We start from the raw sequence: 23,872 nt of genomic DNA on the forward strand, positions 1-23,872 counted from the left end.
GGGGGGGGATCTGAGGGGGGGAAACACCCTCGCATCTGGTATGGGGGGAAACCCTTGTCCCCCAGTCGGGCAGGCGCATCCCTGTCTCACAGAGGCACGGCGCATCTCCTCGAAGCGGACGTTGGGGTTGCAACAGGAGAGGGGCTCCCTCTGTCTTTGCCCCTGCCGAAAAAGCACCCAGGCGCCAGGTGGGGCTGCGATGAGGGCAGGGCTTGCAGTGCCAACCTTGCCCACTTGCAAGAGAAAGCATCTCCGGCTCAGGCGCCCCCCGCGGCCCTGGATCTCCCCACTGCTTTGGGATTATAGGGGCACGGAAAGGGGTCTCTCTCCCCGCAGCGGCCTGGCCTGATCCTGGCTGGCCACCAACACCCAGCGAGCCTATTTGCATCTCTAGCCACCAGGTGGTTTCCAGGCTCTGGACCTGGAGGCAGCCTCAGGTGGGAGAGATTCCCCATCCTATGCTGTCGCTTAGGCGCAGATCCCAGGAGGCGCTTTCCAGTGCCCCCGTTTGCGCCAGGAAGCAGGTTCGCCCTCCCTGGAAGAGATCAGGGGCTGCTGAGCAACAGGTAACGTGGCCCTTTCGGCTCTGGCGGCAAAAAAATAGGAGGGCGAAGGAGCGGGATAAAAGGGCCATAAATTGTCAGCGGGAGGAGGAGGCGTGAGCGCAGCTGCGTGTTATTCCTGCTGTCGGTTATCTTGCAATCTATGGCCACTGTTTTTATTTGCAGCCGCTCGAGTTATATTTTAAACTGATTGCACGGCTTTGTCATGGCCTTCGGCCAATGCAATAAAATTTATTGGAGGAGCGGGAGCCTGGCTGCGGGCGAGGAGGTCTCTCCTCGGCCTCCACGCTCCGTGGCAGCCGCGCTCCGGAATGGCACCTGCGGTGAGCACGGAGGTTTTATTTCATAAAATACATATACCGCTTGATTGCAAAAAAAAAAGGAAAGGAAAAAAGCTCAAAGCGGTTTACAAAAAGATTTAAAAACAACATCAAGAAAATCTGACAGCAATACTTTAAAGCATAGGAAGAGGTTTAAACCCCACCAACTCTCTAAGCCTCTGGGCTCGGCTGCTCTAAACAAGGATGCTCTGAGCAGTTGAGGAGCAGAGTCCAGGAAAGGCGCCTGCCTGGTGTCCAGAGGCGGGGAGTTCCGAAGGTTTGGTGCTGCCACACTAAAGGACGGAGTTCTTACATGGACCCCCGAGGGTCTCCTAGTCCAACCCCTCGCAGTGCAGGAATCTAAATCTCCGCTCAATGCGGACGAGGCAATGCGTGGCATCTGGTGTCCCGATTCCGCTGACTGACTGGGCGCGCGGGAGGAAAATGGACCAGGTGGGCCACTGGCCTCATCCGTCCGCCTCTTGCTCTGTCCTGGGGCTGGCTCACACCCCGGGAAGGAGGGCGCTGGCCCCCTCTTGTTCAGCAGATGGGAAGGGCGAGGGGGCCGCTGTTCGCCTCCCTACACGCCACCGGCCGCCAGACTCTGGCAGGCAGAGGTAGACTTCCTCTGGTGCTGGAAGCTCTATTCTGTCAGCGTTCCTCCTCCGTCTCCACAGGCATCCAAGGGAGGTACTGGGGCTTCTGGCGTGCCTTGAAGACAACCCCCAGTGCGAAACAGTTAACTCCAATCTCGGTGTATGTCCCCAAAGTATGAGTCCTGCATAGCTGGGGGCTGGACTGCATGGCGCTTTGCGTCCCAATCAGTGCCGGATTTACGTATAAGCTAAACAAGCTATAGCATAGGGTCCCACTCTCTTGGGGGCCCCCTAAAAATGTAAAGGAGGAAAAAACATTTCCAAAATTTTAAGTTAGAGCTTCATAAAGTATTTCACTATTAATATACTTCTTAATTGTATTTCACTATTAATATACTTCTTCGTAATTGCATTTCAGTTCAACAATTACTTTGATAAAAACATATTTTGTGATGTGCAAATGGCTTGAGATACCCATGAGGTCCATCAATGACCATCTAGCATATATTCAACCCAGAAAACAGCGACCATTTGTTGTCAAAGGACAGCTGGACAGAGAAAGGGCCCCATTGCCTTCAGGAGATTAGGGCTTCATCAAACCTAAATCCGGCCCTGCTCAGGCACTCTGCACATGGTCAGGGACTCTGCTGTTTACTACTGTGCTGCTGAGCTGAGCCAGTATTGGATAGGTCCGAGAGAGAGAGAGAGAGGAGGGAGGAGGATTTAAGGCAGCCCAGTTAATCCTGCAGATGCCATTCATGCCCTTCCCTCTCTTACACATGGGGGGGGGAGGAATCGCAGAAATTCTGCCAGGAGGGAGCCGCATGTCGGGTTCCGGGGGGTGGGCTGCTCTGGAGGCCAGCAGGGCGGAGGCAGAGCCCTGCAGCTGCAACCACTGGACCTCGCTGCCCCCGGGCCAGCCGCGGCCATTCTGCCGGAATTACATAAGCCTCCGAGGTGGGGAGGGAGCGGCGCCTAGGGGGTGTAGCAGGGTGGGGACAGGAGCAGCGGCGGCGGCGAGGCTGACTCACAGGCAGGCGCTTACATAAGCCAGTCGGTCTTCTTGGTCGTGGCGGGGGGGGGGGCTGGGAGAAGGGGTCCCCTGCCCGCCCTGGGCTGTGCAGCCCCCGCCCGCCCCGGCTCCAAGGCAGGCGCCCCTCTCGCACGGAAGACTGCAACCGGGGGCCGGAATATACCGGTCCCTTCGCATGCCCCCCCATCCTCCAGGGTTCAGCATCAGCCAAAAGCAGAAGGAGGCAGGGTGCGCAAGGAAGGTCTGGGCTCCCCCAATTGCCCTGAGATGTGAGGGAAGAGAGCACGGAAGCTGTCTGGGAAGGAAACCCCCCTCCGAAGACCGCGAGGGGCTCATTTCCCCCCTGGCCCACCAGGCAGCCCCCATGGGAAACCCCCAGGCCCAAGCGCCCCCTCCTCCTCCTCTTGCAGACTCCAGCAACTGGCCTGATTGGGAAGCCTCGCTGTGGAGGCAGAGGCTGCCAGGGACCGGCTCCTCCTCCAGGAGTTGATCTAATCCTCTTTCAAAGCCATCCAGGCCGGCAGACCTCACTGCCTCCCGTGGGAGAGAGTTCCACAGTTTAACCATGCAAGAACGCCTGGACTAAAATTGTCTATCAAAAACTTCACCCTTGTGGTTTACCACCACAACAGCTACTCACTTTGGGTTTTAGTAAAGCAAACACATTTGTCAGCGCCTAAACAATTCCGAAAGTACTAGTAGATAAATAGGTACCGCTCCGGCGGGAAGGTAAATGCTGTTTCCGTGCGCTGCTCCGGTTCACCAGAAGCGGCTTAGCGAGATGAGCGCCGCAACCCCAGAGTCATCTGTGACTAGGCCTAACGGTCAGGGGCACTTTAAGCTTTAAATGATACCGAGCGCCAGAACAGCTTGGCCACAATCAGGAAATTTTGCCCATAGTATGGCCATTTTCCACCTCCCCATTTCGACTCTCTGGCACCCTGTCTGCATAACTGAGCAATCCTAAAATATAGACGCGCTTTTACTCTCGCAAGATTGAATGTCTGGCCCTCGGCTGGACTTCAGGGATGATTCCAACAGATTCCACACGAAAAACGCTTATGTCCCTGTCCAAATGGGTGGCACATGCCCTTCTGGCCTGCCCTCTTGATAAAGACTTGAGGAATGAGGTCATCACCCCTCTTTCATTGTCCATTCCGGGTCTCCCAGCCACTGTCCAGGGTCCTTTCTCTTGGCAGATCAAGATGGGCAGGTGACAGCAAAGGCTGCCAGGTTTTTAGCTGGGGCAATCAGAATAAGAGCCACTATTTGACTGCTGATTCAAAACCCCAAAATGTATTTGATATTAAAGGTAAAGGGACCCCTTTAGGCCGCGGACGACTCTGGGGTTGCGTGCTCATTTCGCTCAAGAGGCCAAGTGCCGGTCCGCAGACAGCTTCCGGGTCATGTGGCCAGCATGACTAAGCCGCTTCTGGCGAACCAGAGCAGCGCACAGAAACGCCGTTTACCTTCCTGCCGGAGCGGAACCTATTTATCTACTTGCACTTTGACGTGCTTTCGAACTGCTAGGTGGGCAGGATATTACTTGATATTATTACAGGATGTTATTTGATATTACTGACTTCCTATTTCTATTCTTTGTATATCGCATTGTTTTATTGCTATGGCTGATGGCCAACACAAATAAAGATTCATTCATTCATCATCCACCCACCCATCCCTGCACTGTGTGAAGGAAGCCTCCAGCCTTTTCGCCTTGGATTTCCCCGCTAACCCCGAAGGGGCTTGTGCTCTCTTCCCACTCCAGACACCCCATTCAGCTCTGAGTGCCCTTCTGCCCCTCTCATCCTGCCCCACATGGGTGACCTTGGGGGACAGCTGCTGTCTGTCTCAGCCTGGCCTGCCTCGCAGGGTTGAAGTGGGGATTGAAGGAGGAGGGGGAGAGAACCACGTGCGCCCCTTGGAGGAAAAGGTGGGGTATAATAAAATAAGGATAATAATTTATTGCTTATACCCCACCCATCTGGCTGAGCCTCCCCAGCCACTCTGGTTGGCTCCCAACAGAATATTAAAAACATGATAAAACATCCAACGTAAGAACTTCCCTAAACAGGGCTGCCTTCAGAGGTCTTCTAAAAGTCAGACAGTTGTTTATCTCCTTGACAACTGATGGGAGGGCGACACCACCGAGAAGGCCCTCTGCCTGCTATGAATGCAACAATAAACAAGGAGGTATTCTGAAGCTGGAATTCCTTCTTTTTCTTTTATTTCTTCTTCCTTTCTCCTGCCCCCTCCCCAGATACCCACAGAGGCAGCCTTCCACATTTTATTGCATGGCCAGTCTCAGACTGATACAAAAGAGAGGCATTATTGAGCTTTGGCTTGTCAAGGGGGGGGCGGGGAGAGAGGGAGACAACAGCCACCCCCCACCCCCTGGGCCTTCCCCACGGAGGAGGAGAAGGGTCCCCCCATGGATGCTGCTGCAGAGCTGTGCAAAATGCCTCGCTGGGGAGAAAAGTGCCCAGCGCCGGGGGAGAAGGGGGCAAGGAGACCCTGAGAGGACTGGCAGTCACTTGGGGAGGGAGGTGCAAGTGTTTGGGGGGTGGGCAGGAGGAAGAGGAGGGCTCAGAGGCCAGCCCTGCACTCCTCCCCACGGCGGCGCAGGAGGCCGGAAGCAAAGGCTGCCCCCCCCCCGGCTGTACAGGGGTCTTTGGTCGGAGTGTCGCCTCCTTTTGGGGAGGGTCAGAAGGAGGTCTCGCTGAGCCGCACTTTGGATGGGGCCAGCGGGAGGGGGGGCTCGCCGGGCGAGGGGATTGGGCTGGGGGGTCTCGGGGCCGCCGTGGCCCCCCCGCCAGCAGGGCCCCCGCCGCCACGCCTGGCCTTGGCCCCCTGCTGCTCCCTGGGGACCCACCGGGGGTCCGGCTGGGCCAGCCCAGAGGAGCGGGCAAGTTCCTGGCAGCGCTCCACAAAGTTCCCACTCAGGCGCCGACGGTCTGGGTCTCCGCGCTGCAGGTGGGGGGAGTCCAGGGGGAGCGGGTTCTCGCGGCTGAAGCGGCAGGTGGGGGCCGGGGAGCCCCTGGCCGCCTTGTCCTGGGGGCCGTCCGAGTCTTGACACTGGAGGCTGCTGGGGAAGAAGAAGAAGCAAAGGCAGATTATGAGGAATGCTCTGGAATGAAAGGAAGAAGACGTTAAAATGGGCCGTTCCACAAAGACCAGAAGCACCAAAGAAGAGGACAAAACTATTTATGTTACCGTATTTTTCGCTCCATGAGACGCACCTGAACATAAGACACACCTAGTTTTTAGTGGAGGAAAACAAGAAAAAACATATTCTGAACAAAACAGTGGATGTATGATTTTTGTGGTTCATGCTGTGGCCACAGAAATGTGATTTGACGGTGAGTTTGGGGTAGCCCAATGCAAAAATCCTGAGAATCCCTGTGGATCCGTGCTTTGCAATGACATTTTTGCGCCATTGCGGCCCCACGAAACAGTGGATGCAGGTTTTTTTGGTGCAGGCTGTAGCCATGGACATGCTATGTGATCTGATGGTGAATTTGGGGTGACCCAATGCAAAAATCCTGAGGATCCATGTGCTTTTACCTCCCCCCTCCCAGGCAGCCTCCTTTATCTCTAGCGTCCCTTATCTCCCTCCTGATCGCTTGCCGATCAGCTGCTCAGCTGCTTCCTTTCAACACTCTCTTCCCTCTTGTTTGTCTTAGAGTCTTTTCCTTAGCTGGGGCAGTTTTTTACTCCTCCTTTTCTTCTAATTTCTCTCCTCATTGCTTTAGTCTTCCTGTCTCCTCTCCTTACAAGTTTGCTCTTTAGCTCACCCCTCCCAGGCAGCCTCCTTTATCTCCAGGGTCCCTTATCTCCCTCCCGATAGCTTGCTGATCAGCAACTTTGTTTCAACACCCCCTTTCCTCTTTAAAAAAAAAAAAAAGCAGGACCTGCATTTTGCCCCTGGGCAATTCGGCTCCAGGGACCACACATTCGATCCATAAGAGGCACAGACATTTCCCCTTATTTTTTAGTAGGAAAAAAGTGTGTCTTATGGAGCGAAAAATACGGTGTGTGGCAACAGCAGCTGGAATATCGTATGTGCAGAAATGGAAAGAAGAAAAGGTTGCACCAAAGGAAGTGCGTCTTCTGAAAGTAATGGCCTCTGCAGAAATGGCAAAGCTGAGAGTGAAATGAAGAGAACAAAGTGAGAAACTTTTTATAGAGGAATGGAGGCCTTTTGTGGACTATCTTGAAAAAATATTACTGCCAAATGAAATTGCAGGCAGGAATTGAGATAAAAGCAGTGGGGGGGGGGGAAATGACAAAATAATTGTAATAAATAATGCAGTAATAAAGATTCGAGTATAAACATGGCGGAAGTGAGGGTGGGAAGTCAACTTACGAAGTAATATAATTATTTGATTTGAAGGTTATTGTGAAAATATTTGAAAAATTTAATGAACCTTATATAGATATAATCTGCGCCCATGAAGGCTAGAGTCCCCTGAGGGAGGGCCAGGAGGGCGCAAGAAGGGTCTGGCTGCAGGATCAGGCCGAGGGCCCATCTCGCCCAGCCTCCTCTTCTCACAACCAGACACCTCCAAGGGAAACCCCCAAACAGGACCTGTGTGCAAAAGTATTCCCCTAATGTTCCCCATTATCTGGTATCCAGAGGTAGACTGTTCCTGGGCAGGGAGGATCTGCTATCACAATAGGTCACCATAGGAAGAGCCTGGCAGCTGGATGAGGCCAAGGGGAGCCCATCGGGTCCAGCATCCTGTGCCCCCCGTGCCCAGCAAGTGGGGGCACACCAGGGGGGGGTCAGGCTGGCCAAGGCCACCCAAAGCAAACTGGTTGCGTTTCGTCTCCATGGTCTCTCCTGGCTTCAGAGACACCGAGACATCTCCTGGCCAAGGGGGCAAGGGGTATGCCTCTGCCATCCAGATGCCCATGAAGGGAAGCCTGAAGACAGGAGCCCCCTTCCCTCCTGAGGTTTCCAACAACCAGCAGTCAGAAGAGGCACAGCACAGCCAGCCATCCTTTGCCCTCTCCCCCTCCATGAATCTGTGCTGCCCTCTTTCGAAGCCACCCAGGCTGGTATGCCCTGCTGGGGAAGATGCCACCCAGAGCGAGTGACCCATGGGGTGCAGCTGCCCTCCACTGCCCCGGGGAAGAGCCGCTAGCCTGGAATTGTGAGCCCTTGGCAAGGAGACTGGGCTGGGGGTCGGCTTCCCCCCCTCCCTCCCTGGCCTCCCTCCACGCAGAGTGCCAATCTCTACCTGGTGCTGGCGGTCCAAGGAGCGCTGGGGGGAGCCAAAGGCCTGGCCGGGTGGGCCTCGAGGGAGTGGGAGAGAGCCAAGTCACACTGCTCCAGTTCCTGCAGAAGTTCCTCCTCCGAGAGACCCCCCGCGTCTGAGGAAGGCAGGAAAAGGGGGGGGGAGAGATGGAAGGAGGAATTTATGGGCCCAGCAAGTGATCAGCCTGCCTGTGCCAGGGGCTGGTGTGTGGCACAGCCGTTGCAGGAAAGTAGCCCTGGGGAGGAACAGCTGAAGCAGGTGGGTGGGGTTTAGCCTGGAAAAGAGGAGCCTGAGAGGAGATCCCCACGGAAGAGGGAACAAGCTGGTTTCCTCCTGCTCTGGAGGGGAGGACTCGAACCCATGGCTTCAAGTCACAGGGAAGGAGATTCAACATCAGGAAGCACTTTCTGAGGGAAAGAGAAGTTTGACAGTGGAACAGGCTCCCTCAGGAGGTGGTGGCCTCTCCTTCCTTGGAAGTTTTTAAGCAGGGGTCAGATGGCCATCTGTCCTGGATGCTTGAGTGGAGATTTCTCCATTGCAGGGGGCAGAACGAGGCGACCCTGGCCTTGGGGCTCCCTTCCAACTCTACAACATCCAACTTTGTTGGACTGGTCATGTTGTGCGGATGCCTGATGATCGTCTTCCAAAGCAACTACTCTATTCTGAACTTTAAAATGGAAAGCGTAATGCTGGTGGCCAACAAAAGAGGTTCAAAGACTCTCTCAAGGCAAATCTCAAAAAAATGTAGTATTAACACTGACAACTGGGAAACACTGGTGCCTGCGAGCGCTCCAGTTGGAGAACAGCCTTGACCAAAGGTGTCATGGGTTTTGAAGACACTTGAACTCAGGACACAAGGGAGAAATGTGCTAAGAGGAAGGCACACTTGGCAAATCCACACCGTGATCAACTCCTGCATGGAAACCCCACTATGGAAGGATGTGTGGATCCAGAATTGGCCTCCAGTCACTTACGGACTCACTGTTAAGGCCGTGTTCATGGAAGACAATCTTACTCGGCTATGAGGGATTGCCAGAGAAGACAATTACATGACTGTGATCTCGGGAGTGTGAGAATTTCACTCCTCCGTTGCTGGATGTGTGAGAGGCTTGGAAAGTGTGAGAACAGAAGTCAGTCTTATCTCTCTTCCGCTGTGCTGTACTTTTCTTTATTCTCTCCCTCTTGGGGAAGTGAGAGGACACCACGTTGCTTAATAAATCCCTTAGAATGCTACCTTCACGCTCCACGTTTGTTTCTGCTCTACTCTGCTGAGCGAGCATGCCATGCGCACGTCTTTTGATATGTGTCGCTGGGGTGCACCGGGACTGATTTGTGAATGTCCCAGGCTGCGCTTCGTCAGGAAGATGCCCGGAGAGGTCTGCCCCATTCCGGGGGCTGCGTGTGCCCCCCGGGCATGGTGGACTCTCCTTGGAAGTTGGGCGGCCGCCTGTGAGGGATTCTAGAGCTGTGCTCCTTGCACTGCAAGGGGTGGGCCAGATGACCCCTGAGGGACTCTTCAAACTCTACGAGAAAAGTGACTGCCCAGTAAGGAAGCAAGAGAGAGCCAGAAGTGCCCTGCGCTGCCTGCCAGAATCCGGCCATGGCACCCGGCCTCCCTGCGGCCTCCAGACCCCCACGTGGCTCTTCAGTTAATTCCTCCGCACATGCCTGCTGCCTGGGACAGGCACCAAGGCAGCTCCTGGGCCGGTGTGCCCTCCTGTGGGGGGACGACCAGCCCCGCTGCCCCCCGCCCCGCCTGGCTCACCTGCCGGCTGGCCCACCACCTCCATGGCGGTGGTGAGGTCCCACATCTGCAGGCTGCCATTGGTGTGGCCGGTGAAGAGGTAGCGGCGGGGGCGGGAGCCGATGCGGCTGGAGCCCTCGCACTCCTGCACCGCGAAGGCCGTGATGGGGGACCCGTCGACAGAGCGCACCTCGCAGATCCTGCGGAGGGCAGGGGGGAAGAGAAGGAGGGGGTCAGGGACAAAGGGGGCCCATCCAGTCCAGCCTCCAAACACCCCTGAGAAGCTAGGAATACAGGTAGACTGCCTCTGGACCTGGAGGCTCCATAAGAACAGAGGAAGAGCCTGGCTCATCTAGGTCAGCATCCTGTTCTCACAGAAACAACCAGAGGACCATAATAATAATAACAATAATAATAATAATAATAATTCATACCCCATCCATCTAGCTGGGTTTCCCCAGCCACTCTGGGTGGCTTCCAACAGAAGGTTAAAAATACATTAAAACATCAGTCATTCCCTAAACAGGGCTGCCTTCAGATGTCTTCTAAAAGTCAGATAGTTGTTTATTTCCTTGACATCTGATGGGAGGGCATTCCACAGGGTGGGTGCCACCACCGAGAAGGCCCTCTGCCTGGTTCCCTGTAACCTCCCTTCTCGCAATGAGGGACCCGCCAGAAGGCCCTCGGAGCTGGAGCTCAGTGTCCAGGCTGAACGATGGGGGTGGAGACGCTCCTTCAGGTATATTGAACCGAGGCCGTTTAGGTCTTTCAAGGTCAGCACCAACGCTTTGAATTGTGCTTGGAAACATCCTGGGAGCCAACGTAGGTCTTTGAAGACCGGTGTTACGTTGTCTCAGCGGCTGCTCCCAGTCCCCAGTCTGGCGACCACATTCTGGACTAGCTGCAGTTTCTGGGTCACCTTCAAAGGGAGCCCCACATAGAGCGCATGGAAGTAGCCCAAGCGGGAGATAACCAGAGCATGCACCACTCTGGCGAGACAGTCTGCGGGCTGGGAGGGTCTTAGCCTGCATACCAGGTGGAGCTGGTAGACAGCTGCCCTGGACACCGAATGGACCTGCACCTCCATGGACAGCTATGAGTCCAAAATGACTCCCAGGCTGCGCACCTGGTCCTTCGGGGCACAGCTACCCAATCAGGACCAGGGAGTGCTCATGGGATCCCACAGTCTCATGGAATCTGAGCACGAGTATCCCTCTCCCCTCCTGTGTTTTGCAGCAACTGTGATTCAGAAGCATCACTGCCTCCGACCGTGGAGGGCAGAACAGAGCCGTCCTGGCTAGTGGCCCTCCATAGCCCTCTCCTCCTCGGTGAATCTGTCCGGCCCCCTTCCCAAGCCACCCTGCCTCCTGGGGGAGGGAGTTCAACAGGTTATCTCCGCGCTGCTGCGCCAAGGAGGGCTTCCCCTGACCCACCTCTTGCCCGTGGAGGAGAGTCGCACGTAGAGCTTGCTGGCGTCTGGCACCACCCTCTGGAGGAAGACCTGCTGGTCGTCCCGTTCCCCAAAGGGGCCTGCAAGAGAGAGGGGAGGGGGGTCACAGGCCTGGCAAGGCGATGGCGGGGTGCTCCCCCGGGGGGCCCAACCCTCCCGTCCCCCCAGCCAGCCCCCACTTGCCAATGTCAGTGCCGGCGCTGCAGCCCCCGTGCCCGTCCACCGACTCCAGGGCGAGGATCTTGAAGGAGGCCAGCGGAGTGGAGCCGGGCTGCGTGGAGATCATGCCGCGGAAGCGGGTCACGGTCCATGTGCGGACGTGGTTGTTGTCAGCGCAGACTGGGGAGGAGAGAGGAGAGGCGGTGGGGGAAGGAGCAGGGGGCGGCAACGTGCGGCCCATGGGCCAGATGTGGTCCACAAAGACCGTTTTGAGCTGCCCCCAAACTGAGCTGCCCACTCGGCGAGTCCCCCACGTGCTGCACTAAACTGGTGCAACGCGATGCAGGGACTCGCCGAGCGACGCCCGAAATCACATCTGTGCATGCGCAGATACCATCATCATCATTTTTAATTTGTATACCGCCTTTCTATCTTACAACACTCAAAAAACAAAAAATGTACATCTTATAACAATCTAATGCAATACAAAAATGTGATCATAAAACATAACTTTAAAATAGGCAGCATACATAAAAAAGTAACATTCAACAGTCAATTAGAATAGTATAAAATAATATAACATATAAAAGTTAAACAGAAATCCACTCAACAGTTACAATAATATCTAAACTGTAATCAATAAAACAACGGCAAGTCACAGTACATGAAACAATACACATTGAGAAGCAGAGAGTGGGGCAGGGCAGGTGGAAGGAGGCCTTGCCCGATGGAGTCTCTCCTTCACAGTTCTTCCTCCAGGACCAGCTCGCTTATGAGGACTCCTAGGGCCGCAGGGTGGGGCAGATACCAAAAATCACATCTGCGCATGTCCAGACGATATAAATTGCACCTGCGCAGGCGCGATTTCCGGAGTCTGGGCACGTGCAGATGCGATTTCCGAGTTGCGCTGTGCCAGTCCAGCCCATAGATGATCTCCGTGGGAGTGATCTGACCCCTGGCTGGTAAACCTTGCCGACCTGTTTTTGACCCTTCCATCTGCTTGCCTCTTCCTCTTCTTTTGCCTAAGCTAAACAGCCACCTTTCCTCATCCCCTCGACCGTTTCGGCTGCCAGGCCCCCCTGGACCGCCCTCTCCCCTCCCCAGTACCTGAGATGAGGTGTCTCTCGGAGAGCATCACCTTGGTGACGGGGCTGCGGTGGACAGCAAAGGTCTGGAAGAGCTGGGGCCCCGAGCTGACCGTCTCCGGGTGCTGGACGATGACGCGGACCGTGCCGGAGCTGGTGCCGTAGGCTATCTCAATCCAGTTGCCACTGTTGCCTGGGAGACAAGGAAGGGCCCCGGGGTCACCCAAACTTCATGGCTCACTGTGGCCCCTGGGTGATGGGGACCCGGAGGGGAATCCCCACCAGACTGCGATTGGGGGGCTGTGCTGGATGGAGTGGGGCAGCGGACCCAGGACAGGTCCTCTCCAGGAACAGCTAAGGGCGCTGGGGATGCTTAGCCTGGAAAGGGGGAGACTGAGAGATGACAGGAGAGCCATCTTCAAATATCTGAAGGGCTGTACACAGAAGAAGATTGTATCCTCCTTCTCTGGAGGGCAGGACTCGAACCTGTGACAAATGGTATGGTTTGTATGGGCCAAAAGATGGCTGAAGAACACCGCAAAATGGATGTGAAGTCTTGGAACTGTCCGGGAACTGTGTTGTAAAAGCGCTAATGGAATGCGGAAGACATTGTGGTGTTTTGGCAAAAACAGTGTGTGCTGGGAACGGTGCAAGAACAGCACATACAAGGAGGCATGGAGATGGGCTACACAACACGACCTTCGAGGTATAATAACAACAACAAAAATAAAAATTTCTTATTTATACCCCGCCCATCTGGTTGAGTTTCCCCAGCCACTCTTGAATCAATAAAGCAATATTACAGAGAAAATCCAATATTGGTTGTCTGAGGTTTACTTGTGCCTTCCTAGAGTGTACTGGGTCTCATCTACGTTAAAGACCTAAACAGATTAAAAGAACCTAATTGGTCATTACAAACCAACAGATTCAAAAGGCAATGAAGGAGATTCCAGAGTCATGGAGCCACAGAATCGCAGAGTTGGAAGGGAACCCCAGGGGCTCCATGGTCCAATCTGACCAAACATGAGGAAGAACTTTCTGACAGCCGGAGCTGTTTGGGAAGGGGAGGTGGCAGCCGCTCCTTCCATGGAGGTTTCTAAGCAGAGGTTCATATCTGAGATTCTTGCATTGCAGGGGGTTGCACTAGATGGCCCCCGGGGAGGGCTACATTGCTGAAGCAAGTAGAGAAGGGGGCAGAAGGGCTAGCTGCCCAGACCCCCCTTGCCCAGCTCTGAAGGCAGAGATGGGGGGGCAGGGAGGAGGAGGAGGAAGAGGAGGAGGAGGAGAGGCCCTTACTGCTCTTGGGCGTCAGGTAGACACTGAGGGCGGTGATGGCATCCTCCGAGGGATCACGATAGAGCTCCGTCACCAGAAGGTCGTTGTCCTTCATGCGCAGCGGGAACTTCTGAACATCTAAGCGGACAATAATAAAAAATTATTATTTCTACCTCGCCACTCTCGGCGGCTTCCAACAAAAAATTAAAAATACATTAAAACATCAGTCATTAAAAGCTTCCCTAAACAGGGCTGCCTTCAGATGTCTTCTAAAAGGCAGATAGTTGTTAATTTCCTTGACATCTGATGGGAGAATGTTCCCCAGGGCGGGCGCTGGCGCCACCACCGAGAAGGCCCTCTGCCTGGTTTCCTGTAACCTCACTTCTTGCAGGGAGGGAACCGCCAGAAGGCCCTCGGAGCTGGACCTCGGTGTCCGGGCTGAATGATGGGGGTGGAGACGCTCATTCAGGTATACAGGACCAAGGCCATTTAGGGCTTTCAAGGTCAGCACCAACACTTTGAATTGTGCTTGGAAACGTCCTGGGAGCCAATGTAGGTCTGTCAAGACCGGTGTTATGTGGTCTCGGCGGAGAGGAGAAACCGCGTGGAGTTTGGTTGCCCTGTCTGCCTGGCCCTCGCTTTTCCCTCCACGCAGAAAGCACGGGGTCCCCGTTGGCCCTGGAAAGGGCTGGAGGAGACCTCCGTGCCAAGGAGCCTCCTCCCCATCACTCACCTACATAGTAGATGGACCCGTTGTTGCACCCCAGGAGCAAGAAGGAGCCGGCCGCGTCGTAGCTGTTGATGGGGACCATGTCCTGCGTCTGTGGGGGCCGGAAGGAGGGAGAGCAGTCAGAAAAAGAACGGGGAGGCGAACAGGCGGCAGACGGCAAGCTCATAGCCCTCTCCAAATATCTGAAAGGCTTGTTTCTTGCTGCCCCAGGAGGCAGGACCTGAAGCAATGGCTTCCAGGTGCAAGAAAGGAGTTTCAGACTAAATCTTAGGACAAACTTTGGGAAGATCCATTTGACAGTGGAACGGACAACCTGGGAAGGGGACGGGCTTGAAAGAGAGGTTGAGTGGCCCTCTGTCGTGGGGGTTCTAGCTGCAATCCTTGGTCTAGGTGGCCCTCGGGTTCCCTTTCCACTTTTCGATTCTCTGGTTCTCTTTTGAGGACAGCAAATGGGAAGCCAGAGGAGGACAGCCACAATGATGCACCTGTGAGGCTGCGGATGAGGGGAGGGAAATGTGGGGTGTGATCTATGAGAGGCAGTCAAGTAGAACATTCCTTGCAATGCTAGAGGAGACATGTGAGGGAATGTTTGGTTCAGCCAGTCAAAACCTCCTGTTCCTCCTGGCCTGGAGCATCTTTCCTTTTGCATGTGGGAGTGACCTCACCTGTCCAGGTAACAAAAGGATGAGTCACGCAGCACACCTCCCTCTTTTTGAATCCCTTCTACGTTTGACCAGCTTTTACCTAGGACTGCTCTGCTAGCTCTCAGAAGCACTGGGATTATTCCCTCATATGGGGTTGATCCACATGTACATATTTGTAATAAGTCTGCCTTCAGGAATCCAACTGTGAACTGATGTGAGTAAACTTCTTTTATTGACTTTGAATAAGGTTGTGGCCTCTTTATTCTTTTAAGAGGGATTCAAAGGAATTTACCAGGAACGTGCAATTCAACCTGAGACAGACTGAATTGTATAATAGTGAGAGGCTCACACGAGCCTGCAACCAGCCATCTGCTGTGCATGTAAAAAGGGGAATGTAAACTCTGCAAAGTAAAGAAACTTGCTAGCGCATATATATCCTCTCCTGCCTCCCTGAACATTCCCATAGGAAAAGCCATGGGGAACAATTCACAAAATAAATATATCAATAGACACTTTTTTGGGGAGGGAGACTTGACCTGTTTAGGGTCACCCCAGAAACTGCACATGGTACTCAAGAGGAGCCGAGCCCCTGAGACCCTTGGCTCTGTTCTGCGCCCCCCCCCACCTCCCAGCAACCACCTTTTTCTCCCCCGACCAGATGCTGCCGACAAGCTCTGGAGGTGGCTTCCAGGAGAGGAAGTCTGCAGCCACAGCCCCTGCCACCCTTCACCCAGAGACCGGGCGCCTGCCCACCTGCCCACCTGCCAGTGTTTGGTGACTGCGTTCCAGACGCCAATCTTCCCCGTGTGGCTGGTGGCGATGAGCTGGCTGCCCACGAAGAACAGACCCTCCACGGGGACTCCCAGGTGGAAGACACCTAGAGGGAAAGAGAGAGGGTCTGAGGAACATTCCCGTCGGATCAGACCAGGAGAAGAGGGCCAAAGGGGAAGTCCCAAAGTGGGGCATGAAAGGCACAAGGGAGCCTCCCCCCAACCTCCAGAGGCAGGAGGAGTAGCCTTTGGGGCCCCTACAGACCCGCCCAGCCCCCTTTTAAAGATCTCGTGGGAGAACAGTGTTTGTGGGATGTGAAGCAACCAAGAGAGGCACTGCAAGAATGGAAATTTCGAAGAGAGATGCGTCAGTGAGAGGACAAACACCTTCCTGATGCCCCCTGCCCAGGCAAATTTGAGGAGAAGATAAATCAAACAGAAACCTTTATTCATCTACTTTAAATATATACTCTTATGAAACTGCAGGTTATTACAATAATCCTGCCAGTGTTCTGATCTGTTTACAATTTGTCTTCCAATATTAAACCATTTCCATAAAATTTACAGCATGTTATGGTCTAAATGAAAATGATATTAAAATAATTTATCAATATCCAGCCTGGGAGGGGGGAGACATCTAAACTAGTGGCTATCCCCACACCAGCTGCTAGACCCCATGACTGGGAGCTCACTGGGCTTGGGGCTGGGACAATGCCAGGGGGCAGCAGGGCTTGGGGGCTGAAACTCCCTGAGGCTGGACCTGAGTGCCCCTTGGAGGGGCCATTCCACTTGGCCCTGGGCAAGGCCAGTGCCTATGAGCTCCCCCAACTGGAGGCTGCCTGGTTCCGCCCTGAAGCGACCCCCGCAGGGGCTGCCAGGCCTCACCAATCTCTGTGCCGTTCCCGTCGGGCTGCAGAGCCCAGAGGAGGATCTCGCTGCAGGAGGCGGCCGCCACCATCTTGTCGCTGTCTCCCAGGGAGCCCCCGAGCACCCGGGCGTTCAGCGCCAACCGCTCAATGACCCAGTCCAGCCGGGGGCTACAGAAAGCCAGCTGCCAGCCAGACGTCTCTTTCATCCTAGGGGGCAGAGAGAGCAGTCAGGCAGGGGGTGAGGGGCTGGGAGGGAGGGAAGGATGGGGCTCTTGGACCCCAGAGCATCCAGCTGAACCTCTGGGCTGGGGGGGCCCAAGAGCAGGGGTCAGCAAACTTTTTCAGCAGGGGGCCGGTCCACTGTCCCTCAGACCTTGTGGGGGCCCGGACTATACAGTGGTGCCCCGCAAGACGAAAAACCCGCTAGACGAAAGGGTTTTTCCGTTTTGGAGGCGCTTCGCAAAACAAATTTCCCTATGGGGTTGCTTCACAAGACGAAAAAATCTTGCATCCCCCCGCAGTTTTTTTTTTTTGCTTTTTTTGCCCTTTTCCTAAGCCGCTAAGCCGCTTATCAGCTGATCGCTGGAAGCCGCTTGACAGCTCTAGCACTAATCCGCTAAGCTGTCAATGGGCTTGCTTCGCAAGACGAAAAAACCGCTAGACGAAGAGAATTGCGGAACGGATTAATTTCGTCTAGCGAGGCACCACTGTATTTTGAAAAATAAATAAAAATGAACAAATTCCTATGCCCCACAAATAACCCAGAGATGTGTTTTAAATAAAAGGGCACATTCTACTCAAGTAAAAACATGCTGATACCTGGACCGTCCGTGGGCCGGATCTGACCCCTGGGCCTTAGTTTGCCTCCCCATGCCCAAGAGGGTCACTCACCGGTAGCAGACGAAGAACTGAGCAAAGGCCACCGCAATCCAGTTGTGGTGCCCACAGACCAGACGCACCACGCCAGGGTCACCCATCCCTCCTGGAGGAAAGAGAGACACTGAGCAAGGCCCCCTCCCCTTCCTGGCTGTTCCCTTGTGGGACACCCCCCTTCTGGCACCCGAGGCCAGTGGAAATGGGGAACTGGGATCACCACAGGCCAGCTCCCCAGCCTCGCCTGGTCACATCCCCGGGGGTTAAAGAAGCCCCATTTGGGATGCATGTGGGATGTGATACATACAAGTAGCAGTCAAGTACAACATTCCTTGTTTTGCTAGAGTGGACATGAGGGGGAATGTTTGGTTCAGCCAGTTGAAAGCTTCCTGTTTCCTCCTGGCTGAGACATCCTTTCTCTTGCATGTGACTAGAGGTGGATGTGACCTTACCTGTCCAGGTAACAAAAGGACAAGGCATGCAGCACTCTCTCTGTTTTTTATTTCCTCCGTCATTGGAGTAGCTTTTTAGCTAGAGATGCTCTGTTGGCTTCCAGCCACTAGGACACTGGGATTATCCCCATATAGGATAGATCCACATGTATATACTTTGTAGAGTTTGGAGAGGAGTTTGGATTCGATATCCCACTTTATCACCACCCTAAGGAGTCTCAAAGCGGCTCACAATCTCCTTTCCCTTCCTCGCCCACAACAAACACTCTGTGAGGTGAGCGGGGCTGAGAGACTTCAGAGAAGTGTGACTGGCCCAAGGGCACCCAGCAGCTGCATGTGGAGGAGCAGGGAAGCGAACCCGGTTCACCAGATTACGAGTCCACCACTCTTAACCACTACACCACACTGCCCCTCATGGGACCATGTCATCCACTCGGGGAATCACTGACCCCGAAAATGGGAACAAGGAAGGTGTGCAGCTCCCTAGTTGTTGCCACTGCTGCCCCCGTTTGACAGCAGAGAGGGTGGGGTAAGGGAGACCCCCCCGCACAGTATCTGAGACCCAGACCCAAACTCCCTCCTGCTGGCAGCCCCTGCACCTTCTTCCCCCATCTCCCTGGAGGGGCACGTACCTGTGGCTGAGGCCCTCTCCTCCAGCAGCCGCCCCAGGAGCCCTGCATTTCCCAGGTTGGGGGGCATGGTGTTGCTCCGGCGCACCAGGCCCCGCTCCGAGAAGTTCCCTGCGCGGGCCGCCAGCTGTGCTCCCGTGACGCTGTGGCGGTTCCTCCGTTTGGCAGGGAAGACTGGGAAGGAGAGGAGGGGCGAGGATGGCTGAGCAAGAGGGCAAGGTGGGGGAGGCAGAGCCACCCTAGCCTTAGTCATGGGCACCGGGACCTCCACCCCCAGCCTCAGCGCTGGTTGCCCATTTGCCATGGGCTGCTCAAGGTGTTAGTATTAGTACATAAAGCCCTTAACCACTTAGGACCAGTTTACCTGCAGTATCTCCTCACCCCTCTTGTGCCCACCTGACCACTTAAACTGGCAGAACTGCCACATAATCCCTGTTCCATGTTTATAAGAAATCAATCTTTTAGACTGGCAGGACCTGCACTTTGGAACTCCCTGCCCCTTGACGTCAGGCAGACACTCTTTCGGGCACTTGCTAAAATCATTGTTTAGACATGCCTGCCCAGGCGCTTAGAAAGTCCATGAAAGTTTTAATCTGCTTTGTATATTTTAAAGCAGGCATGTCCAACAGGTAGATTGTGATCTACTGACAGATCACTGGACGTCTGTGATAGATCACTGGCTCCCCCCCCGAAGAAGTTCACTGTCAGTTTTTAATTTTGTGAGTAGGTCGCAGTCTCTTGGGAGTTGGCCAAGTATTGTAGATTTTACTTGATAACATTGTTTTATCCTTTCATAAACTGCTTTGAGGGTTGCTGATCAATCAAGTGGTGTGCAAATTTTATGGAATAAATAAGTAAATCCAAAGTCCCCCAAAGCTCCCCCTCCCTTCCCCAGGTGTGCCCTGCCTCCTACCTGGTGGCGGCAGGTAGCCGTTGAAAAGGACACTCCCGCAGGACGAGCGCTCCAGCTCCTCATGTAACTGCAGGCGGCGCACTAGACAGAAGGGAAGCAAGGAAGAGGGTCAGATCAGCCACCGTGGCCTTGGACCCTGGGGGGCACTGAGGCCCCTTGCCCTCCCAGTCCTGCTGCCTCTCTGGAGGTGGCATTAGACACAAGGGAAGCAAGGAAGAGGCTCAGATCAGCCACCGTGGCCTTGGACCCTGGGGGGCACTGAGGCCCCTTGCCCTCCCAGCCCTGCTGCCTCTATGGAGGTGGCACTAGACACAAGGGAAGCAAGGAAGAGGCTCAGATCAGCCACCGTGGCCTTGGACCCTGGGGGGCACTGAGGCCCCTTGCCCTCCCAGCCCTGCTGCCTCTCTGGAGTGGCTCCGAGTGCAGCAGGGGGGACTGGGACAGAAAATTTAAGCAGGGAGAGCAGAGACAAATCACAAAGGCACCAACTATTTGGGACCACAACACGGTGCAAGCCCCCCCACCCCCAAAATTCAGACTTTGCAAAAACAACAACAAACCACGTGCTGCCCAGGCAAGTCGGATCCCCCTTTGTGCATACCTAGCGGTGTGATCCCGTAGAACTGTGCTTCGTGCAGGAGCAGTGAAACGTTGGTCCTCCTGGGGGCAGAAAACGAAAGGTCACCAGGGAGCCTCACCCCCCCCCCAAGTCTGCATGGCAGACACCCACCCGCCAAAAAGGCCAGAGGGAAACTGAGGGCTAGGAAGAAAGGTTCAAGCATTCGTAATTTTTTGTTTAGAGAACTGGCAAGAAAGAGGTGGCAAGACAGAGGTTTAAAAGATGATGCATGGCCTGGAAGAAGTGGGGACAGAGAAGTTGTTCTCCGTCTCTCCTAACTCTAGAACTCTTGAAGATGCAGCGAAGCTGAAGGCTGTGAATTTCAGGACAGAGAAAAGGAAGTCCTTTTTCACTCAGCAGAGTTAAACTGTGGAACTGATGGCCACCAGCCTGGATGGCTTTACAAGAGGACTGGACAAATTCATGGAGGAGAGGGCTCAGATTTCACTTGTGGGTTTTCCAAAAGCAGCATTTGTGTTCGGTATCATTCGTCACAAAACAGGGCACAACCAGCCTCCCAAGGAATCTCAGAAGAAAGTGCTAGAACAGCAGAGCACCAACACAGACCCCCCCTCCACCCCCCAGCTCCATGCCCAGCCTAGAGAGGCTGCTGAGGTCTTCCCACCGCACCTGATGTCAAGCTCTTTGGTCCGGAGGAAGTTGAGGATGGGGGCAAAGATATCGGGGTCTCGGTCGATGAAGATCTAGAAGAAAAGAGACAGGGGGGGTGTTTGGCTGAAGACTTGCACCAAGGGACTTGCAGTGTGTCTCAAAAAAGCCGAGCCAAGTGATTTGCCTGCCACGCCACAGCTGCTCACTAAGCCCCATTTGATGTTTTGAAGCACTCAATGCGACTGCAGCCCTGGGAAGAGAAGCTGCTCAAAGAGTCTGATGCGAGAAGGGGGATGAAGGCCAGCGTAGCAGACAGAAAAACACAGTTTGTGTGCTGCAAAGGGAGAGCCCCATCCCAGCTGCCATCCGCTGCTGCCAAAGTCAGCTTATAATTTATGTATTTATTTCATAATAATTATATACCAATGGATTGTCAAAAGAACCTCAAAGTAGTTTCCCCAAAAATAAAATAATAAAAGTATCACTGAGAAAAATGAGCAACAATCATTTAAGACATTCAAAAAGTTAAACTAACTTATAGAATATTTTTTTTTTAAAAAAAGTCCAGTAGCACCTTAGAGACCAACTAAGGTGCTACTGGACATTTTTTTATTTATTTCGACTGTGTCAGACCAACACGGCTACCTACCTGAATCTAACAATAGACTAAAAAGAGATCAAAACTCACATCAACTTTCTAAGCATCTGAACAGGCTGGTCTAAACAAAAATGTTTTTAGCAGGTGCCAAAAAGACAATCATCATGCTTGCCAATAGGCAGGGAGTTCCATAGTGTTGCCACACTAAAAGATTGAGTTCTTACCAATGTGGCATCTGTAGTAGTGCCAGTTCCACCAATCAAAACTTGTTTATGCTTCCACCCTTGAGAGACAAGCTCCACAGGAACGAAGCCCAGAGAACCTCTTGGGGGAAAATTCTCATTCTCCCCATTTAGGCAGATGTCATTCTGCATATGTGCTGGGTGTTCATTTCACTTAATTTCTCACAGCACAGAGAGGGAACGTGGGGCCTCCAGACATTAGGAAGAACTTTCTGATGGCAAGAGCCATCTGACAGAGGGACAGACTCCCTTGGAAGGTGGCAGATTCTCCTTAAGGTTCTATATTGGACTCCAGCTCCCATCAGCCCCTTGCTAGGGGGGTCAGGGATGATGGGAGCTGCAGTCCAAGAGGGCACCAGGTTAGCTACCCCTCCTGCCACCCTCTGTGCCACCCTCATCCCGCTCTCCAGGAACAGAGCAAGGAAAAGGAGCTCAGAGCCACTCACCGCCCCCGTTTCATCCTTCAAGGTGGAGATCCGTCCGCTGAGGAGGCTGCAAGTCAAACAGATGCAGGTGAGGCTGCTGCTGAATCAGGGCAGGCGAGGCTGGAGAGGCAGAGCCACTCTGAAGGCCTGCGCTCAAGGCGGCTTTCCCTGCCGCCACTGAACATGCAGCCTCTCCTCTCACCATGGAGACCCTTGGCTGCTCAGAGGCAGCTCTGCAGGGCAACCCAGGAAATGGGGCTCTTGGGGGCCGAGCATCCTGAGCCTTCTCCCAGCAACAGCCCTCCCCCTGAAATGCTTGATGAGGCCTCCAAGTCCAGGGGAGAGACGCTCTGCAGCCCAGCCAGCATTCCCTGGGCAGGGGGTCCCAGGGCTCAAGGACCAGAGCAGATGGGGCTCTACGTGGGGCTACACAAACACACACATCACGCAAGAGGACAAGAAATACCTGCAATGGGGCTACACCTTAATTTATTAGTTTTTAAGTAATACCTGTGACCCAACCTTTTGACCAGTGATGCTGAAGACAGGCAGCCTCCAACAACAGGTGTGGGGGACTCCCTGGTCCTGAATGGGGTAACTGTGCCCCTGAAGAACCAATTTGCGCAGCCTGGGAGTCATTTTGGACTCACAGCTGCCCATGGAGGCTCAGGTCCATTCGGTGTCCAGGGCAGCTGTCTCTCAGCTCCATCTGGTATGCAGAATGAGACCCTTCCTGCCTGCAGACTGTTTGGCCAGAGTGATGCATGCTCTGGTTATCTCCTGCTTGGACTACTGCAATGCGCTCTACGTGGGGCTACCTTTGACGGTGACCTGGAAACTAAAAATCAATCCAACATGTGGCAGCTAGACTGGTGACTGGGAGTGTCCGCTGAGACCACATAATACCGGTCTTGAAAGTATACCTGAAGGAGCGTCTCCACCCCCATCGTTCTGCCTGGACACTGAGGTCCAGCGCCGAGGGCCTTCTGGCGGTTCCCTCATTGCAAGAAGCAAAGCTACAGGGAACCAGGCAGAGGGCCTTCTCGGTGGTGGCGCCTGCCCTGTGGAACACCCTCCCATCAGATATCAAGGAGATAAACAACTACCTGACTTTTAAAAGACATCTGAAGGCAGCCTTGCTTAGGGAAGTTTTTAATGACTGATGTTTTATTCTGTTTTTAATCTGTTGGGTGCTGCCCAGAGTAGCTGGGGAAACCCAGCTGGATGGGTGGAATAATAGTAATAATACTAATAATAATAATAATAAAATTATTATTATTACCCCGCCCATCCGGCTGGGTTTCCCGGCCCCTCTTATAATTAGGGGTGTATATGCTCAAAGACGACTGAGGGGCTCTTCTCCCCGACCCCTCCCCCCTCCTGGGCACCTGGAAAAGAAGGAATCCGGGATCCAGGTGAGGGTCTGGCGGGAGGTGCTGAACCTGCAGAAAAAGGAGGAGGAGGGCGGGCCATGAGCGCAGGCCGCGCAGAAGGGCCCCGCCTCCCCCGCCCGGAAAGCGGCTGCCCTGAGGACTAGCGCCTTGGCTGCCTTGCGCGGGCCTCCCCCCCCCGCCGAGGGGGCGTGGCCAGGGCGGTCTCCATGGCGACGCCGACCCCTCCCCACTCGCCTCCGGCCGCCCACGTTCAGCTGCACCAGCTCCGCGCCGCCGCCCGCTCGACTCGCCGCCATCGCCCGCCGCCGCCGGAGCCGCGACCGGCTCCCTTCCGGGCTGAGGGCCGCTTCCGCGCGCTGCCCCGCCTCCGCCGCGACGCCATTGGACGCAGGGCCGCTCCAGTCCCGCCTTCCGCCGCAGAGACCCCGCCCTCCTCCGGAGCCCATTGGCCGGAACGCGTCCTCGTCGCCCATTGGCTCGCTGTGACGGGGGAGCCCGCCCTCCCTCTCTCGCCATTGGCCACGGGCGGACAGGCGGTTGGGTGCGGTTCCTCGGGGCGGAGCCCTTGGCGTAAACAAACGGCGGTCGCCTCCGCTGATAGGCCCGGCTCGTCCCG

At 54.6% G+C, this 23,872-nt stretch overlaps 1 protein-coding gene across 1 annotated transcript; it reads right to left on the minus strand.

The window, feature by feature from the left end:
- Window positions 1-4,453: 4,453 nt before the first annotated feature.
- SHKBP1 (SH3KBP1 binding protein 1) lies at window positions 4,454-23,602 on the minus strand. The gene is made up of 18 exons (XM_081922502.1): window positions 23,491-23,602; window positions 23,251-23,304; window positions 21,884-21,929; window positions 20,616-20,689; window positions 19,968-20,026; window positions 19,367-19,447; window positions 18,457-18,627; window positions 17,391-17,481; window positions 16,516-16,706; window positions 15,622-15,737; window positions 14,220-14,307; window positions 13,508-13,624; window positions 12,234-12,404; window positions 11,151-11,306; window positions 10,951-11,047; window positions 9,539-9,717; window positions 7,756-7,888; window positions 4,454-5,597 (listed from the first exon to the last, which is right to left on the minus strand). Exons 1-18 carry the CDS (start codon window positions 23,550-23,552, stop codon window positions 5,216-5,218), a joined length of 2,268 nt encoding a protein of 755 aa, XP_081778628.1. The 5' UTR covers window positions 23,553-23,602; the 3' UTR covers window positions 4,454-5,215.
- Window positions 23,603-23,872: the final 270 nt, after the last annotated feature.

Source organism: Podarcis melisellensis (genome assembly GCF_964234715.1).
Source record: "Podarcis melisellensis genome assembly, chromosome: 8".
NCBI classification, from domain to species: domain Eukaryota; kingdom Metazoa; phylum Chordata; class Lepidosauria; order Squamata; family Lacertidae; genus Podarcis; species Podarcis melisellensis.

Coding starts and splice junctions, on each gene's coding strand:
- SHKBP1 (XM_081922502.1), bottom strand. CDS start 23,552: ATGGCGGCGAGTCGAGCGGGCGGCGGCGCGGAGCTGGTGCAGCTGAAC. Junction 11,048..11,150: donor CAGCGCCGGCACTGACATTG/GCAAGTGGGGGC, acceptor TCTCTCTTGCAG/GCCCCTTTGGGGAACGGGAC. Junction 9,718..10,950: donor CTCTCCTCCACGGGCAAGAG/GTGGGTCAGGGG, acceptor TGCCCTCCGCAG/GATCTGCGAGGTGCGCTCTG.